The 20,268-nt window shown below is 53.5% G+C and overlaps 1 protein-coding gene and 1 long non-coding RNA gene across 2 annotated transcripts in view; one reads left to right on the top strand and one right to left on the bottom strand.

The window, feature by feature from the left end:
* The window catches only part of MAN1C1 (mannosidase alpha class 1C member 1), a 136,993-nt gene that overhangs the window by 16,291 nt on the left and 100,434 nt on the right, over nt 1–20,268 (bottom strand). Inside the window, exons 3-6 of the mRNA XM_036349106.1 lie at nt 18,671–18,786; nt 16,410–16,490; nt 10,636–10,730; nt 3,086–3,212 (exon numbers count right to left, since the gene is read on the bottom strand). Of these exons, the coding sequence (XP_036204999.1) occupies nt 3,086–3,212; nt 10,636–10,730; nt 16,410–16,490; nt 18,671–18,786 (419 nt within the window). The remainder of the gene's footprint in view (nt 1–3,085; nt 3,213–10,635; nt 10,731–16,409; nt 16,491–18,670; nt 18,787–20,268) is intronic.
* On the top strand, nt 16,809–17,835 carry LOC118675982. Its single transcript, XR_004973988.1, has 2 exons — nt 16,809–17,250; nt 17,533–17,835. It is a non-coding gene; the product is annotated as an uncharacterized LOC118675982 (long non-coding RNA).

Genomic DNA, 20,268 nt, shown 5'->3' with positions numbered 1-20,268 from the left:
GGCTCACCATGTCTGCACTGACCACTCTGCCTGGGGTCTGCCAGGCTCCTTACCCCGCCCCCCCAAACCCCTCTCATCTCACCCCTTCCTCATTGCATGTTGCTTTTGGAGGGGAGGGTCTTCATAGGAGGGAGGATTCACATAAGGGATGGTAGCTGTTTTCTAAGTACCAGGTAAAACTGTCTTTTAATAGGTCAGAAATGGTCAAACATTGGCAATTTCATATGGTTAGCCTGGTAATATGTTCTTTTTTCTGATACCATAGGAACCATTCCAGAGGGGAGGCCTGGGCTCAATACACCATAGGCACCTCAGGTTTTTATTTTTTTTTAATTTTTTACAGAGAGGAAGGGAGAGGGATAGAGAGTTAGAAACATCCATGAGAGAGAAACATCGATCAGCTGCCTCTTGCACATCTCCTACTGGGGATTTGCCCGCAACCAAGGTACATGCCCTTGACCGGAATTGAACCTGGGACCCTTCAGTCCGCAGGCCAACACTCTATCCACTGAGCCAAACCGGTTGGGGCGGCACCTCAGGTTGTAATAACATTTCTCAGTTCCTCTGAGCCATACTGTTACATATATCATCTCCAATCACTGGAACAACCCATGTGGTATCAATAGCTCAGTTTAACAGACAAGACACCCAAATCTTAGAGAGAGTCAGTGGTTGCCCATGGGTACCCACTAGGTAAGTGGCAGGGCCAGGACAATTTCTGACCAAACGGAGCAGCCCCTGGGTCCAACACAGACCAGGCGGGGACCATGCAGCGACCTGTAGCGGAGGCTGCCCCACCTGAGCAAGAGGAAGCTAGATTTGCAACCTTTGGGCATACCAAGGGTAAGGGGGCTTTGGGCTGTAAGAGTGGGAAGGCCTTATCCCTCAGGGATACACGAACCCTCCCAGTGCAGACCTGTGGGAGAAAGGCCTGCGGGGTCCGTACTGTGTCTGCTCACAGACTCACCTACAGGGCAAGGAGGAGGGAAAGCAGCCTTTGACTGTCAGCCCTTTCTTTTCAGGGGACGGCATTGCTCTGCCACATCAGATCTCACATCCATTTATGCTAATGCAGTCCATTACGGGGACAGGAATGTGCTTGTACCTGACTTATTCGCGGCTGTCCTGGTGGTAAGCAGTGGAGCAGGCTAAATGAGCTCCCCCAGAGGGTGCGGGCGCTTCTAGAATTTGGGCCAATTTGTTGACTGCCAATAATCGCCTCTGTGGGAGGCATGGCTGGGGGATGCACAAAGCTGGAGAATGTAAATGTAGAGGGAGACAGAGAAACGGAGCGCGGACCCGGGAGGAAAAGCCTGAAGCCTGTCGTATTAATCTGCTCTTGAACGAGCGTGGGCTTCAGAGACAGGAAGTCCTGGATTTGAATCCTGGCTTTAGCACTTCCCAGATGGATGATCCAGGACAAGTGCCTTAACCTCTGAGTCTCAGCTTCCTTCCCTGTAAAATGGGGATGACAGGAAGACCTGACTCCTAGGGCTGTTGGGAGGGTTAGAGACACGCTAAGTGCCCAGCACACAGCAGGTGCTCAGGCAGTAGTAGCTAATTACCTCCAGACTAGCCAGGGGCTAGAGCAGGGGTGGGCAAACTTTTTGACTCGAGGGCCACAGTGGGTTCTTAAACTGGACCGGAGGGCCGGAACAAAAGCATGGATGGAGTGTTTGTGTGAACTAATATAAATTCAAAGTCAACATCATTACATAAAAGGGTACGGTCTTTTTTTTTTTTAGTTTTATTCATTTCAAACGGGCCAGATTCGGCCCGCGGGCTGTAGTTTGCCCACGGCTGGACTAGAGGGAGCTGCTGGTCCTGCTCCATCCTGAGCCGGCCACAATCTTCCTGGCGGAGCTGGCTCAAGAGCAATGGCAACAGGGAGGCTGGGGGGAGGGAGGATGTGGAGGTGGGAAAAAGGACCAGCCAGTAAGATTCATTGGGAAGTGGGATTAAAGTAACGGCATGACCTTTTGAGGTGCAGTGTCACAGGGAGGCAGAGTCCTCTCGATACAAGGTCTGACGACGTGATGGGCTACTTAAGGGGGGTAGTGAACCCAATACAGAGGAAATGATCAAAGATTTGAATTGCTCTTCTTAAGCGTTTTCTCAAGAAGGCGGGTGGATTCCCACGCTGAATAAGCAGTGCTCCTAAACCCCGTGACAAAAAGTACATGAGCGCTTGTTAAAAATGCAGATCCCAGGGCCAGGGCCTGCTGGGTGATGCTCTGAGGCTGGCGGGCTAACCGGCCACTGGGAGCCACTGGGTAGAGAGTGGCTAGGAGCTCCCAGCCCCTGGCTAACTAACCATTAGGGGGAAAGAAGGCTTTGGGAGTGGGGCCCTCCTGAGGGTTCTTCTTGGAGGGCAGGGCTTCACCTCCCTGCCATGGAGCCCGAGTGCCATCTGAGGGTTTAGGGTTAGACCCACAGTGACACTTCCAGACAGTGGGACTGCCAAGGCTGGGAGAAACTGCTCCTTCTGGAGGGCCTCCCAGAGGACCGGCCGCTGTCCGAATGGATGGCCGCCTGGACGCCATCTCTCAGCTTCCCCGTGGCCTTAGCCAGCCTGGTACCAGTGAGAAGGAGCGGCCATGTGCCTGTCCCAGAAGTGGAAATAGCTGTGCCAGCCTGCTGATGGCATGAGCTAGATGGGCATCTGGAAGGAAAGGCTAGGCAGATCTCGCAGGAAAAAGTTAAATGTCTCTGGAAAGGCGGCTTTAGCAGCCAGTGGCCCATTCCTGCCAACTCGAGCTGGTGCCTAGGTTCCAGCCGCTGCGCTTTCTGCAGACCCAGACCCGCGTATGGGTGGTCGCCAGAAGCTGACACATGCCGGCAGCTTTGTCTCTTCCCTGCCCTCTGTAGGGTGCCGACTACTCCCTGTGCTCGTCTTCCCTGCCACCTGGGATTGGGTACAGTCAGGTCTCCCAACGTAACTTAGGGGGCTCTGTGTTCCCCATACACCACCCTGCCCATCTGGGAGCCTTTCCTGTGGCCGTGCAGGGCTGAGTGCCCACCCTTCTGCTCTCTGTGGGGAGAAGGCGGAGGGGCTGTTTGGGGAGGGGGCAGGGAGAAGACTTGCCTTTTCAGCGAAGACCTGGTTGCCGGAGAGCTCACTGAGGTGTAAGAACTCCAAGTGCAGGGATCCAAACTCTGCCAGGATGCTGCTGCTCCCGGTCATGGTCCAGCCCCAGCTCCTGTTGGAGCCACTGGAAAGACAGAAGTAGCCATTGCCACCCCACATCCCCCTGCCTCCGGCTGGCTCCTCTACTGAGGGTAACTCCACTGCTTAGTAGGGGAACACCTACTCTGTGCCAGGCACTGTCCTAAGAGCTTTGGCCACATAATCTCAGTTACTCCCCGCGGGGGTCTGTGCTAGTAATAAACCCATTTTGCTGATGAGGACACTGAGGCTGAGATGAAGCTGAAGGTCATTTGAACCCAGGCCTGTCTGACTTGCAATAGTCTTTGTCCCTTTAAGACTGGGCTTGAGCAGGACCATAGCAAAGCTGTCTTGGTGGCCAAAACATGGCATACGTGCTTTGCTAAATTATAGGTGATATCGGTAATGCTGTCACAGACCATAAAGACTCACAGACACTCCATTTCCACCCTGTGGCTGAAGGCAACCCGACTGCTCACAGTCAGTGGCGTTGCATGTGGAGGGAGGGTCTGAACAGGGGCAGATGGAAAGCAGGCCCTTTTTCTCTCCCCTCACTGCCAATGCTGCCCAAGGACACACAATGGCCCCCTCTTGGAGTTTCATGGAACCCACACCTGACGGGCAGGCAGCTCTGATGCAACCACACACCTGGAGCCAGACCCTGGGGAAGCTGAGGTTAGGAGTAAGAGAAGCAGGGGCTCTTGGAGCAAAGATTTCCTCACCGGTGAGCCATACACCTCTCAAGAACACCTTAGATAAAGTAAATGAGGCATACTAGCATGCTGCCACCTCGCCAGACAAGGCTGTCAAAGAACTCTGCACACACTGGGTGCTTTCAAGGAGGAAGAGTGCAGCCCTAGCTGATTTGGCTCAGTGGAGAGAGCATCGGCCTGTGGACTGAAGGGTCCCGGGTTCGATTCCGGGGAAGGGCACATGCCTGGAGTGTGGGCTCGATCCTCAGTAGGGGGTGTGCAGGAGGCAGCCGATCAATGATTCTCTCTCATCATGGATGTTTCTCTCTCTCTCTCTCCCTCTCCCTTCCTCTCTGGAGGAGTGCAGAGGCAGGGCCTCGGGTAACCCTGCCACCTGCCCCTTTAACAGATGAGGAAAACAAGGCACAGGACAGTAACGTCACCCGAGGAGATCACACGGCTAGTGAAGCAGCTGGGACCCAAGGCTGGGCTGATGTCCTAACCACCTAATCCCTGTGCTTTTAGTGACATAATAATAAGCAAGGACCTGCCTTTCCAGGCGCTTTCGCTTAAAACCTCCCAGGGGTTCACAGCCCGGAGGCACAGGTTCAAGTGTGTTAGCCAGAGGCCTCGGGTAAACCATTCCTCCTGTGTGCTTGTTTCTGCACGGGACAAAGTAGGCAAGGACAATGCCTCACAGTCTCCGCCCTGGGGCTTTTTGGGGGATTTAGAGAGAAGAGGAAGGTGCACAATGGGGGTGGCCATGGGCCAGCTTCTTCCTCTCCCTGTGCCTCCTTTCCTCATATGCATCATGATGACCTCTCCTATGAGACATTTAGGACAACTTGGGCAGGGGAGGGGCAGGGGTCAACCTCCCTCTGCAAGAGATTGTAGAGGTGGAAGGCGGGTTGGGGACAGAGTGCGGGGGAGTGAGCTCCCCATTTGCAGGGGCTCCAGTGTGCAGTTAGCGTGAGGCAGGCTGGGGGAAGCCCTTTGCTTCCTTGCTGTGATAGCTCAGGCTCCCAGGGACAGCCCCTGTCTGTCCCTCTGCCTCCCAGGGTAAGGCCTAGGAAGGCAGGTGTGGGAGGTCATAGTTTGCCACCTGAGGTGGCAGCTTTTCCTGGGGTGGGGCTGGGGCTCCCCTTCTCCTTTCTAAACTCCATCTCTGGCCTGGATGTGGTTTCCAGGAAAGTCAGGGAACTCATGTCTCCTAGCTTCTAGAAAGAGAGGACACTCCTTTCGGGATCTCTTGGGCAGGTGACCTCAATAAACACAGAGGAGACCACCTCTATGTTCCCATTTCCTGTCTCCATTTCCTGGGGCAGTTCCCTGACCTGGGGGCAGGGGGCAGGTGGGGAGGGATGGGTTCGTAGAGGGGACACTTGGTTCCTGGATAATAAATAAAACAGCTTCCATTTATTGAGCTGCTACAGACAGCGGGCACTGGGGCAAGCTGCCTGCATCATTTCATTTACAGCTCACAGGAAAAGCATCATTAACTCCAATATGCAAAAGGGGAAACTGAGGCTCAGAGAGGGAAGGCCACCTTGGTAGGTGGTGGAGGTGGGATTCACACTGAGAACTGCAGGGCACTCCCAAGGGGTCTCCCACCCAGATGGCCCTACCTCTGCCCAGAGGAAAGGGGCAGCTGTCCCCACTCTGTCCCTCTGCACAAGCGAGACTTCTCCAGCTTGTGATCTCAGGGGGCAGGTTTCCTGAATAATCGGTGCTTCCTGCCCTTGCAGAGAAATTCAAGGCACAAAGAAAGCCACCAGCCGTCTTTTGTTCTCATTCCCCCCACACGAGCCTTCCTCTCCTCCTCCCTCCAATGCTCACCCTCCCTGGAGGGCTTTCTGTAGTGGAGCCGCTGGCAGGCAGGCCATGCCAGCCAGGGCAGAGCGGGCAGCGGGCAGGGGCCTTCCCTCTCCTGCCTGGCTCCAAATGCTGGCTCCCCGCTGACCTCAGGCAGGTCGGTTAATTTCTCTAGATCTCAGTTTCCTCATCCGTTAAATGACAGCACCCACACCTCATGGAGTCGTTGTGAGGTATAAATTATGCATGTAATTACTGTCATTTTATCATTATGTAATTATGCACATGTAAATTATGTGTTGTTTGCTAGAGTTATTAAGTTCCTGATATGTGCCAGGCAGCTGTGGTATCTTATTTTAACTTCACCTCCAACTTGGGAGGGTAGATACCATAATCCTTATTTCGTAGGTGGAGATACTCAGGCTCCGAGAGGGGAGATACCGTCTCCACGGCCACACAGGAAGTGATAAAGCTGGCAGAGCTGAATCTAAATCCAAACCGCAAACGCCTCTTCTCTGAGCAGCATCCAGACCCCGAGGTCCTCTGGTCAGCCCCGTGAGGCCTGCAAGGGGGCCTGCAGCCTGTGTTCTGCCCCCTGGTGGGAGGGGCCGCTCCACAATGCCCCTCCCCAGCCTGGCAGAGTGTCTATGTGTGTGCCTGTGTGCACTCCTGTGTATAGTGTACTCATTAACTTTGCAATCAGACCTGGATTCTGATTCTGACTTCACTTGGCTGCCGAGGGACCTTGAGTAAGATACCTCACCTCTCTGAGCCTCAGCTTCTTCACTGGTAAAATGGGATCCATGCGGTGGTTGCGAGATTGACAAAAGAGAATCTATGTCACAGCTCATCTTGGGCCTGGCACACAGTGAAAACTCAATAAACAGTGGCAATTATTAAGATGTGTATCCCTGGCCAGTGTGGTTCAGGGGTTGAATGTCAATCTATGAACCAGGAAGTCACAAACCAGGAGGTCATGGTCCGATTCCCTGACCCGTGGCACACGCCTCGGTTGCTGGCTCCATCCCCAGTAGAGGGAGTGCAGGAGGCAGCCAATCAATGATTCTCATAATTAATGTTTCTATCTCTCCCTCTCCCTTACTCTCTGAAATCAATACTATATCTATATCTATAAAACCCTAATATGCAAATAGACCGAATGGCGGAACAACCGAACAACTGGTCACTATGACATGCACTGACCACCAGGGGGCACACATGGAACATGGAGGGAGTCAGCCACAGTGGGCTTGTGAGCAGAGGTGCCAGACCAAGGCGGGGCACCAGTTGCTGTCATCAGGGTGTACTTCTGGTGGTTACTGAAAATTCTTTGCTCCTGCACGCCATGGTCCCGCCAGGCCTTGCACTTGCTGCTGGCTCTGGCTCCGCTTGCACCCACGGCTGGTGTCGAAGCCACCGCTCGCACCTGCTGCCAGCGCCCAGTGCCGTCCCGACAGCTCGACGCCGTCAGTGGGACGAGCAGTGGCTGCTGGCCCGATGGCCCTGGAGGGCTTCTCCACCTCCCCCTGCTCCTGAGGGGCGATCCGCATTGCTCCTCACCATCTGCGGGTGTGAGCAGGGCCGGAGCCATCAGCGTGTGGGAGCAGCTGCTGCGGGACCAGGGCTGCTGGGAGACAGGGGACTGGGGGCTGTGGCGGGAGGGGCCAGGCGGGGAGGTAGAAGATGGACCAAGACCCGCCCCTGTGCCCACCACAGCCTCTCGGCCCACAGTTCCTTTCAAGGTGCATGGACACGTGCACTGGGCCCCTAGTGTATATATAAGATGTGCACCTCAGTGTGCGTATGCATATGAAAATGCATGTTTGTGTGTGCGTGTGCACACATATTTATGGATGTGAGAGTGTGTGTGACAAAGGCGAGCTTGTGTGTCTGGATGGGTGGCAGCAGTGTAATGTGTGTGTGAGAGCCAGTGAGTCAGCTGCAGAGGGCCTTCGAGTGGCCTCTGCCGCTCTCCCAGATAGCCCAGGCGTCCCTGCAGGCCACAGGCCCTGGTTACTCTTGCCCCCACCTCCCAGGCCAGGCTGCAAAGACACACCTCCCCGTTAGGGAGGAGGAGCAGCCAAGCTCACTAGGGACCACTTCCCCTCAGGGTCCCCCTGACCGACAGTTTTGGGGCAGGGCCAGTCCCCCCTCCTGCTGGGGCCCATCGCCAGCCCTGCCCAGAACAGGGTAGCATGCGGCCCAGCTTCCCCAGACACCCTCCAAAGAGCAGAGTCAGCACCACTCGGGCCGCATACATCCCTGACGTTCTCCCTGGGGAACAAGGACGCACTTTTAGCAACAGACTCCGATCCAGAAAATGAAAGGGGTGCTGCCAGGAGACCAGCGCGTGCGTACATGTGTGCACCACCCTGCAGCATGCAGCAGCCCCCAAACACGTGTGCTTTCTTCGTCAGAAATGGCAGCTCTGTGTGTATCAGGTCCGGGCTCTGCGGGACTTGGGTAATGCAGATAGCCAGGGCTGTGGTTTGTAGGGCTGGCAGTGCCATGCACAGAGGAGGGAGGGTGCCTGAGCTAGGGTCCTAGGGACCCCAGACAGCAAGGCCCCAGGAGCTGCGCATGGAGAGAGAGCTGGAAAGAAAGGGTGTTTGTGTCTCGGCTCCACGTCAGCTGGACTCGTTTCTTCAGGGTTAGTGTTTGTGGAAAGGAATCTGAGCAGAGATCCAAGTGTCTAGTTCTGGGGAGTCAACCCTGGCCCCGAGACGGGATTCCATTGGCCCTGAGGGCCCCTCCCCAGCCCTCAGAGATGTTGGTGAGAGCTAAGTGAGGTCGCACCCTGAGAAAGCTTTCGGACCACAGGACAGTCAGAGAAGACGCCAAGTCTTGTCTCCTCTGCAAGGCCCAGGCTGACCGCAGGCAGGACCTCCCCAGGACCCAGAGGGAGCCGCAGGCCTCTCACCAGGGCCCAGGGCCCCCCTACCCCCAGTGTGCTCCTTGCTGCCCAGGCAGCTGGCTGAAGCCGTTGCTGGGTTGAGAGCCCTGAGGTAAATCACTGCGGGAGGTGGGAGGGGAAGTCTGGTGGGTGGAAATGCTATAGCCTTCCTCCCAGCCTGGGGCTCGAGGAGGGCCCTGGAGAGCTCTCTGGGTGCGTCTCCAAGGTCTCCCAGGGGTCCACTCCACGCAGCTCAGGGGTAGCAAGGCTCCCGCCTGAAGGCGGGCTGGCAGGCCGCAAGAGCAGAGCTTTCCGATCAATCGTAACAAAATGAGTTTAAATCTTAGCCCCATTATCTATTAGCTATGAGAACTTGGGCAAGTTACTTCATCTCTCTGAGACTCTGCTTTCATAATGGGGATAATATGAATACCCTCAAAGGATTGCTGTGAGCAGTCAGTTTGGTGAGGCAATGTGTGGAGACTCCCAGCACAATGCTAGGCACATAGTAAGTGCTCAATAAATGGTAGGACCACTGTTGTTATTCATCTCTTACCCCCCCACACACTGTCTAGCAGGAATATTTGTCAAAGGCACAAAGAATTGGACGTGGATCCTGCCCTTGAGAAGCTCCTGCGGGGGGCTGGGGGGGGGGGGGCGGGGCATGAAGACAAGTGTGACCAGGGCCAGGAGAATGGTGATAAAGTGCCTGGAGGCCAGGACAGGCACAGACGCTTCTGGCTTAATGATAAGGTGCCATCTGAGCTGGGTTTTGATGGCCAGAGAAGCTGTGAGAGACGGGCAATCCAGGGAAGCAACAGAGTGAGAGAAGGTAAGACAGGACACATCTGAGGTGTTCAGGAGCAAGATTCACGCTTCCCAATGTATCTTAAAGCTGGCTGGGCCACTAGTTTTCTTGACTGACCCTGTCCTTTTCCCTCTCTGGGTCTCAGTTGCCACATCTGGAAAATGGGAGGATATAAATACACTCCTGGCCCACGAGAGGGGAACGCTGAGGGGACAGGTGAGCTGGATGGAGCTGCAGCCCTGGCTTCCCCCGCTCTGGCTGTGTCGCTCTGGCTCTGACTTAGTGATGGGTCAGAGAGATCCTAGTTCAGTGATGGCGAACCTAGGACACATGTGTCAGAGGTGACACGCGAACTCATTTTTTTGGTTGATTTTTCTTTGTTAAATGGCATTTAAATATGTAAAATAAATATCCAAAATATAAGTCTTTGTTTTATTGTGGTTGCAAAGATCAAAAAATTTCTCTATGTGACACGGCACCAAAGTTAAGTTAGGGTTTTCCAAAATGCTGACATGACGAGCTCAAACAGATCAGGAGGGGAAATGATGAAAGCGGCCAATAAAAATCAATGTTTTAAGACGGAGCTAAGGAAAGAAACACTACTGGTGGATTCTTTCATTAGTGGGACCACATGTGATTTTTTCAGTCTTATCCAGCATTTTTTATATAAGCCACATGTTCTGCAATGAGAATTTATTATTTTATAGAGGGGAAGTCCCAATACCATTATTAAAAATTATGAACTCCTGAGTTCGGGTCTTGGGACAGTCAGTTACTGGCTCATGTGACCTCAGTCAGTCACATACCTGCCTCCTCGGAGGGTCTGACACTCCTCTGAGCCCCTCTGTGTTCTGACTCTGGGCTCCTGGGACCCAGCCCTGAGGGTGGGGGCGGCAGACCAGGAGTCCCTCTGCCCAGGGTCCTGAGGCCCCCCTGGCAGCGTTGGGTACCTTCTCAGGGCAGGAGGGGATGGTGTGCCTGACTGGCCCCTGCCCCTGGCTGGGAGGGAGGGCACCTGGAGGTTGGAGTCAAGGCAGAGTTGTGGGACAATCACAGGAACAGCTGTCCCTCCCCAGCCCTGAAGATCAGGCCTTGGGTGTCCTAAACCCCAAGAACCAGGCTTGGTGACAAACACCTGCCCAGAAGAGCCTTGTGAAGGCCAGGGTTCACTCTGCCGCTGACTGGCTGAGGTTCCAGAGGCGTGTCTGGTCCCCTCTCCCTCTGTGCCTCAGTTTCCATAAAGATACAGCCAAACGTGTCCTACCTTTTGAAGTTCACGACGCCTTTCGGGATTCCCGTGGGGGTGCTGAAGGCCGGCAGGAGTTTCTCTCCCAGCTTGATGGCCTTCATTCGGAACACCTGGAAGGGCCAAAGGACACTGTGAATCCGGGCTGGGTGGGGTGCAGTCACTGCAAGAGGGTGCACTGGTGGATAAACCGCCCACGCTGCCAGCCCCAGAGCGGAGGTGGCACTGCCTCAGGCTCTGCGGTGGGACAGGCCGGGGTGTGAGCCTGGCTCTGTGGTCCGAGGTGAGGCATCTCTCTCTGAGCCTCAGTTTTATTCGTCATAAAATAACGGCAATATTGCCTTCCTCGGAGGGTTATTGGGAGGAATACAAATTAGGTAACAGTTACAAAGCACTCACGGTGTCAGGACTACGATGAAGGCTCAGTGACCATAACTGTGATTTGGGTGGCCCTTGGGAAGATGAAGCAATCAGGGGAGTGGGTCAAAGGGTCTATGCCTGCCCACACCGTGGGGCCAGCTGTCACAGGCTGAGCTCGTGGGAAACAGTGTGTACAGAATAGAAAGAGCACTGGATGGGGAGCCCAGGCCCCACCCGGCTCCAGGCTGTGTCCCACCGCTTTGGCATCTATGTGCTTCTCGGTGAACCATGGCCTTCTCCTGCGCAACACATTTCCACCTGTAAACCAGGGAAGGGCCTTTCCCTTTCCCCTTCGGATTCTGCCTCCTGCTTCCACTTTATCGACGGGAATAAGGAGAAGGAGAACGGCTCATCCTGAACCACCCATATGACGGCCGGGGAGCCGCGAGGAGGCCCCAGGCCTCAGGGTCTGACCTGTCAAACTGTTCTTCTGATTAATTCAAAAGCATCTGTGACCTCCTGACTCAGCAGTGTCCCTCACAGGAATTTATTCTAAGGAAATAAATAATCGAGGATGTTGTGAAGATTTAACCTTATGGCTGTTTATTCCAGCATTGTTAGAGGAGAAGATGGAAATACTCTAAATAGCAAACAATACAGGAGTGGTTAAATGACAGCTCATCCCTGCAAGGGAACACTGTGCAGCCACTGAAGTGATGCTATAGGAGAATATTTAATAGCAAAGAAAGGGTTTATAATGTATTAAGAGAAAAGTTTGTCAAAATAGCGTCATTCAACTTTGGTAAAAATTGTATTCATATGGATACTTGGGGAAAGGATGGAATGCACTAGAATATTGGCAAGTGTCTCCTGGGAGGGGTAGGCTCACGGAGGACATTTATCTCCTTCTTGTGGCTTAGCTATTTTCTGTGCCATTTTATCATAAAACAAACCCACATTAAACGTCATGTATCTTTTAAAAGATGAGATGCAAGTCCCTAAGCAACCGCTCCCAGTGGGACAACACGTTCCCTTTTACTTCTGCTGCTCGAGGGTGGCCCAGGTCGCTGACCTCCTGCGTGTCATTGCGAAACAAAGTCATCTTGAGGTCCCCAACCCCAACACACACAGTTCACTAATGCTGAGTCGGCTGTTTAGGGACTGAGTGGGAATTGCGTGAGAGGCCTCAGAGCCGAGTGGTGGGTGTGGTGCTTGCTTAGGAAGGGGGAGGGAGGGGTGAAGGAGGGGAGTAGGAGGAAGGAGCCGGAGGAAAGAACTGTTACTCCTGGCAACCAGCCTCCATGAGGCCTGGCAGTGCCGGGCAAGAGAAGATGCTAATGTCAGTGCCAGACAGTAGGTCCTAGAAGTGGGCACGGGAACACCTCTGTCAGAATTTCTGGGAGCTTGTCTAGAATCCAGGTTTCAGTCTCCTGTCACTATAGGACCCACTGGCTTAGCAACAACTAGGAGCTCTCCTGTGAGGCTCTTGAGGGGGCTGAGCCAGAGACACACAGGGACCCACCGAGCCGGAGCCCAAGGCTCAGGCTCCAGGCTGCTGTCTGCTGCCCTGTGCCCGCAGGACTCCGCGCTCACTCCTCTTAGACGCTCCCCTCAGCCAGCAAACCCTGTCTTCTCCTTCGGAAGGTCTTGCTGCGGCTGGCAGTGCAGGTCTCCACTCCCTGGGAGGATGCTGAATGAGTGTGTGTGAGAGAGTGGGGCCACTTTCCTCCTTGTCATCTTGGAAGTGAGTGGGCGTGTAAGGGGTTCAGAACCCAATTTCCATGTGTGTGTGGAAGTCCCCCCACACCACCAAGCAAGTCTCCAGACAGTGGCTCCATGTCTAAGAATTCAACTCAACTCTGACACTGTCCACAATGGAGAGAGCATCAGGTTCCATATGTTAAGGGTTCAGGCCTACAAGACCGCCCGCCCCATTCTTCAGCTGCCAACGAAGAGCAGGTGTTACCCAGGAACCCCACCTTGGGTTTGATTATTTTTCTAGAGCGGCTCACAGAACTCAGAGAAACATGTTACTTACTGTGCCAGTTTATTATAAAAGGATATAACTCAGGAACAGCCAGATGGAAGAGGTACATAGGGCAAGAAATGGGGAAGGGCACGGAGCCTCTGTGCTCTGAGTACCACTTTCCCCAGCTCCCCACCTGCTCACAACCAGAAGCTTGCTGAACCCAGTGCTTTGGGTGTTCATGGAGACTTCATGACACAGGCACGACTGAGGGAACCACTGGCCACTGGCTACTGATTCATCCTAGCCCCTCTCCCCTCCTTGAAGGCCTGAAAGCTCCAACTTTCTAATCACATGACTGTTACTCCTGGCAACCAGCTTCCATCCTAGTTGGGGCCAAAAGTCACCTCAATAACATAACAAAAGGCACTTTTATCATTGTCACCGCTTAGGAAATGCCTATGGTTTTAGGAACTCTGTGCCAGAAACAGGATGAAGACCAAATACCTATTTCTTATAAGTCACAACATCACAGTCTGCCAGGTGTCTCATCTCCAGGGCCTTCATCCCTTGCAGCAGCCGTGGGCAAGGTGTTGACCCACTTGGAGAAGGACTAAACTGAGTCTCAGCAAAGCAATTTGCCCAAGATGAGGAGCTATGAAGTGACTCTTTTCCAGGACACCAAGCTGTCTTTCCAACACAGAAAGGCCTCAGGCAGCCATGTAAGCAATGGGCAGTGGCTTACAGGCTCCAGACAGAGATGGAAGAAACCAGCACAAATTATATTCTGTAGAGTGAAATGGGCACTGTTCTGGGAGTCACTGAGCAGGCATGTGACTGTGGGTAAGCCATGCACTGTCTCTGAGCCTCATCTGCACAATGGAATGGTGACGGCCCTGGCTGCTTCACAGGGTCCTTCTATTGTTTTGACTTTTTATTATAGTTGATTTCTAATTTCATGCCATTGTGATCTGAGAAGATGCTTGATATGATTTCAACCTTCTTGAATTTGTAGAGACTTAGCCTATGTCCTAACATGTGGTCTAACTTTGAAAATGGCCCATGTGCACTTGAGAAGAATGTATATTCTGTAGCTTTGGGGTGAAATGTTCTGAAGATGTCAGTTCCATCTGATCTAGTGAGTCCTTTAGGATTGTTGTTTCCTTGTTGATTTTTTTGTCTAGAAGATTTATCCAATGATGTCAATAGGGTATTAAAGTCCCCTACTATGATTGTATTGCTGTCGCTCTCTCCCTTGATATTGCCCAGAAGTTTTTTTATGTATTTGGATGCTCCTGTATTGGGTGCATATATGTTTACCAGAGTTATATACTCTTTTTGTATCCATCCCTTTAGTGTTATGAAGTGGCCTTCATTATCTCTTGTTATGGCCTTTACTTTGAGGTCTATTTTATCAGATATAAGTATTGCTACTCCAGCTCACAGGGTCCTTCTAGACATCAAATAAGAGGATGTTATAGTGAATGTGCTATATAAACTGTAAAGCGCTATGTCAGTGCCACCTGGTGTGGCTGTGGCTGTGCTTGTGGTTCCCGTGGGAGTGTCTGTAGGGCTGGCTACCCAGCAGGGGCCTCTTCTCCCACAGGTTCCCTCAAGCAAAGAAAGGCCTCAGCCCAGGAGGGGGTGGGTGAGGTCTCTTTCACCATCCATTCCACAAATACTCATGGGGGATTTTAAGAAAACCTCACTCCACAGGCACTTCTGTGTGGGAAATTAAGGACTGAGAGGAGGGTGACCCTGGGCCAGGCTGAACGAGGGCCCATGGCAGAGAGGTCACAGGGTCATAAGTTGACCCAAAATAGCCTCAGACCCTGTGACCTGAGCAAGTGACTTCTAAGTCTCAGATCCTGCACCTGCGAGTCGGTGAAGACATCACCCCATGGGCTGTTTGAGGAACGAGGACACGGTGCACACGCCCCATCGCTGCTGTGTGGAGGTGCTGGGGACAGGGGGGACTAGGAAGGCGCGGCTGGAGGCAGGAGCCTGCCTGCTCAGGGACTGGGAGCCACGTGGCTTCTCCTTGGCCTTTTAAACTATTTCTAAGTCACAGGTGCTCCTAGCCACATCCCACTGTCTGGTCTGCATCCTGGAAAGACAGGCTGACAGTCCCTTCCAGGGAGCCGAGGCCTCAGAACAAGTTCTCAGAATCCCAGACACCTCAGAGCAGGGAGGGAGGGACAGCAGGTCTGGGGAGCACCAGCTCCATCCTGAGCCGCTGGCCCCCACACCAGCCCCTGGGAGCCCCCTGAATCACTGCCTCCCCTTCCTGCACCCACCTCCTCCTCCCACAACCTAGACGAGAGGTGGGCAAGGGCCCGTGAAGAACATGAATGCTTTTTTCTGCTCCATGTGTCATTTCCTGTCCTGGGGTTTTCAAATGAAATTCAGGCCTTGGGTGGCTCCAAGCCCAGGGCTCCCATCTACGATTATTTGGGGACAAATTGGTACAAGCGGTAATCTCCGCTGAGGAGATTATGTTTGATGGAGAGAGGCCTAAAGCTACTGGAGAGATAAAGCGCATGCCCGCCGCCTCTAAATTCTCGGCTTCAGCCCGTGTGCCTTAAATGAAGTGAAGGGGAACTGGCTCTCAGACAAGAGCTATCTGTAGAGGTGAAGTGGGACTTGGCTGACCTCACCTCCAAGGCCCCCCACAGGGTTAATTACTCATGTCTGAGTGGACAGAGAGGGGAAAGTGTGAGGAAAGGAAAGAGCCCAGGTCAAAGGACCAGCCCCATTCACAAGACTTGTTGCCTCCAGGGGGCGTTTTAGGGCCATCCCCGTGGTGGGGAAGGAGGTGAGGCCCAGGGAAGGGAAAAGGGACTTGCTGAAGGTCACAGGTAGGGGAGGGGAGGAGGTACTGGCGTCTGACTGTGCCCAGGCCACAGGCAGGGGTGGTGGGGGAGGGGGGGTACTAGCGTCTGACTGTGCCCACGGCCTTCTGGAAGGCAGCGCAGTGCACCTGGTATTTACATGTGGCTGCTCCATTTCCCCTACGGCCCCCGAGACCTGGAGCTGGTGTCTGGCCCAGAAAGAAAGGCAAGGGGTGGTTGTGGAGTATAGAGCAAGACCTAGGGGCCCCTGGGTAGAAATGGCGAAACAATGGTCTTGGCTCCATCAATCCTGAGAATGAGCACCTGCAATAACCAGCCCAGTACTCTGCAAGCCCACACTGAGCCCAGGTACTGCTGCACACCCTGCAAGGAGCTGCACGGATGGTGAGCAGACCTAGTCATCGCCCTTAGAGAATTTATTACCATCGGGGTAGAATAGAAGCACCAGACAGAAGAGGTTGCAGGTGGCATCACGGAGGTGGGGGGCATGGGTAGCCCTGGGCAACTCCTCTTGGATCCTTGTTTCCTGAGTGGGGAAGTGAGGGGAGGGGATGGATGTTCTCCCAAGCCCTTTCCAGCCTGGATGGTCCAGGTGCCTGGAAGCACCAACTTACATCCTCTCCTGTCAGGTAGAAGGCCGAGAGGAGTCCTCCGATGTACCGGATGTTGACCTCAAACAAAGATGCTTCTCCACTCTGCAGGGCAGAAAGAAGGGGCAGGGCAGTGGGGACACTTGTGAGATGCCTGCTGGGCTCTCAGGGGCAGCCAGGCCCTTGAGACCAGTCACACTCCACTACGCCCCATCCCCCTGCTGATCTGGCTGCACCTGGGCCGGTTCCAGATGCAGTGGTGGTGGTTTTGAGAACAAAGGCACCTACAGGGCGGCCACTGCACATTTACAACATCCCAAATAAACACCGGGTTTGGCTTCCTTCCCCAGCCCTTGCCCGAGGCCATCAGAGCAAAGTTCTGCCTGGCTGCTCTCCAAGGAGCTTAAGAACCCACATGGCGAGCTGCTGGCTGTAGTTTAGCCTGAGGGGAGGCAATCTTCCTCTAGCCCGCCCGCCCGGCAGCCTTGGCTTAGCAGGAAGATGGTGTGACCCTTCCTTGAGGTGGCAGGGCAAGAGGAGGGGTCTCAGAGGAGGTTCTGGGGCAGACGGGGCAGGGCTGAGACAGAGGGAGGTGCGCCAAGCAGATGCTTGTAGGTAAACAGCAATTTCTCTGCTGGAGCTGGAGCTCTTGGGGCACGCCCAAGCTTCCAGAATCATTGTTATTTTCTCTCTGAAATGTTGTCTGTAAATCAGGGGTGTTGGGCATCATGCCAAGGACCAGATCTGGGTGAAAATCTGCCTGAGCCACTTCCTTGGCTTTGGGACTTTGAACAAGATGTTCAGCCTTTCCTTTCCCGGTGCCTTCGTCCTGAGCAGGGCAGAGGGGAGAGGCTGAGTGGTGCAGGTATGGTGCCGCCCAGTGCCAGGAGTGGCTTCAGAAAGGTGCCCGCTGTTGCCTCCCCTCCCCCAGGGCTCTCCTTGGTGCACTTCCCATGTCATGGCCTTTTATTACTGACAAGAACAGTGATCATCCCTTTATCTGGGAGAGCTTTCCCCTTGACGGAGCACTTGCAAAGCCATGCTCTCCTTTAGCCTCACAATGCATGGTGATGCCATCACTCCCATTTTTCAGATGAGAAAGCCAAGGCTCAGAGAGGGGCAGTGACCATGTCTTGCTTTCTTCCAGGGAAACCCCCTCACCTGCCCAGCCTGCCCGAATGTCCCCATCTGGCTCTTCGGGCAGCTGCCTGATGCTCACTCTCTACCCACCATCTGCGGAGAACAAGGTGGGTCTATGAAGACACCTCCCTCCTCTACCTCTGCCTTTCTTCCATTCGATGCAGTAGGAAATGGGATTCTAAACTCCTCACCTCACACAGACCATCGGAAGTCATAACAAGCCTCAAAATAATCATGATGGTGATGATGATAACGGCACCACTTACATCTGTGTTGGACTTTATGGCTATAAAATGCTTTTTACAACCTCCATGATAGTTAAAGCTCGCGAGCCTGCACGCCGGGCATCATTACTGTTGCTGTTGTGTCATTTCCGTCTTAAAGTGGGGAAACGAAGGCCCAGGGAGGCTGGCCTCCCCGAGGCACCTGCTGAGCCAGGGAAGTACCCCTGCAGCGTTGCCCTCCCAGACTCTCCTGTTGGTATCTCTGCTGATACTGGCCTCACTTCTGCCATAAGCTGCAGGGGCTGTCCCCATTCCCCCCAGGACCCCTCACTCGTGGAGCCTGACGGGTCCCCCCTCCTATCTGCCGTAATTTCTTGCTCCCCAAATCCATCTAAGCAGCCTCTCCCCATGCTGAGCAGAGGCCTCCAGGATGGGTCGGTTACTTTAGTCTGGGCTGGGAGATCAGTGGGGGTGGAGTCTGATATTTAAGGGTTTTGTGCCATCCAGACACATTACCATCTCCTCCCCAAGGTTCTGGTCCCTGACCAGGGATACCTGCGAGGCTGGAAACCAAGAGGGTTCAGACCAGGTCATGGGCCTCTCAGCTAGCTCAGGAGGGCCGCAGGGTGTGGGGGGCGGGGGGCGGGGGGGGGCAGGTAGGAGCCGCTCTGAGCAGATTAGTCACTTCTCCACAGTCACTTCCCCTATTGCTGTTGTGACAGATGCAGCCCTAGAAGGGTCTTCCTGGGTGTGAGCAACATGCCTGGAGCCCCAGGGAGGGGAAGGCAGGGTCATAGCTGGACTGCTCTGCAGGCAGCCTGGGGCCAGAGCCTCCACACCTCTGGGTCTCAGAGATGACAAGGTGGAGCCATGACTTCTCCAGCTGCTTCTGGCCCTAACACCCCAAGGGCTCTGACTCACCACATTCAGGTGGAAGTTCTCTTCAACCCAGGTCTTGGCCTCCTGGAACTCCTCCTTCAGCTCCATGAGGTAGAGGGTATCAAGGGAGTCAATGACTGTTGCCCCGCTGAGGCCTCCTGCAGCACAGAAGATCGAAGGCGTGACCCAGGGTCATTCTTACCCTTCCCATCCAGCCACACAAGCCACCATTCCCCAGGCTCCTCTAAATGCCTGGCAGTCGCCAAGGCCAGCTCAGGAACAATCCAGGGAGAACCCAGTACCACCATCCTTGGAAGGCAAGCCCAGGACCCAGTGTCCCCCAGGGGCTGCTCCTCCTCAGGGCAGTAAAGGGTAGGCAGCAGGCGGGGAGACCGAGTTCATGGGCTGAGCCACTTCCTAGACCTGAGGCCACTGATAGGAGCCAGCAAGTCCACCATCAGTGCCAGTCGGGCACCTACCACTCTGTGACGCAGGGGTAGGGATGAACTGACATTTGTTTACACAGTCTTAACAAACATGCCAGTCCTCTGGCTCTCCAATTCCATCTAAGAAAAAATATAAAGATCTTCATAAATATATACTTAGGAAGGTATTTATTGCAGTGTCATATATAATGGGGGGAAAATCCCAGGTCCAACAATATGGGATTAGTTATATAAATTGTGGCTCAAATATAAAAGAGGTATTTGCCCTGGCTAGTGTGGCTCAGCTGGTTGGAGCATTGTCCCGTACACCGAAAGGTTCGATTTCAGGTCAGGGCACATGCGTAGATTGTGGGTTCAGTCCCTTGTTGGGGCATGTAAGGGAGGCAACCAATTGGTGTTTTTCTCTCTCACATCAATGCTTCTCTCTCTCTCTAAAAAAAATTAATAAAAACATTTTTAAAAAGTAGATTGTATAAGCAAATTAAAAGTGCAGTATAATATTTTTATTGTATGTCAAATGTGGATGTGTCTGCACAGAACTGTCTGGCAGGACATGATTCTGTGGTCAGTCCCAGCGCTGGCATTACAGGCTTTCTGATTTCTTCAATCATGAATTATTTTTATAATGAGAAATTTATTTCCATTAAAAAAAAGGAAAGAAAGTTTGGCTAAAGAAACCACACAAATGCACAAACCAAAGATTTTCATAGTGATGCTTGCTCTGGGCAGTGAGTACACACGCATGAGCTATGAGGCCTGACCCTTGCCATCAGGACTTTGATCTTGTCCTGGGAATAAATGCTGAGAAAATTGTGCAAAAATGAATTTTCCACACCACAAACTAGAGAGAAGAGTGATGAGGAAGACCTCCCCATGTGGCACAACCAGAGACTGAAGAGTAGAGGACTGTGACGGAGGAAGGGAGGGTAAAAGGGATGACCTGGTGTCTTCTGGAGGGTTTCCTGGAAGAGGTGGCTGCTGCCTCCCATCAACTCCTTACTACTATAGTCATTGCAGAAGGCAGCAATTTCCTTTAGGGACCAGAGGGTAGCTTATGAGAAGTAATTGTTCCTTCAATGTCCTCCTTGCAAGGGGCTCAAAGCACTGAGAATAGCAGGCTCGGCCTTCCCAGTGGAATTCCAGAGCTCGCTGACAGCGCTGAGCCCCACTTGAATCTCCAGACATCTTTGTGGG

The sequence above is a fragment of the Myotis myotis genome, unplaced genomic scaffold (genome assembly GCF_014108235.1).
Source record: "Myotis myotis isolate mMyoMyo1 unplaced genomic scaffold, mMyoMyo1.p scaffold_m19_p_2, whole genome shotgun sequence".
In the NCBI taxonomy this organism is placed as follows: Eukaryota; Metazoa; Chordata; class Mammalia; order Chiroptera; family Vespertilionidae; genus Myotis; species Myotis myotis.
Note: the sequence above shows the minus strand (reverse complement) of the source record. Positions and strands in the feature narration are given on the sequence as shown.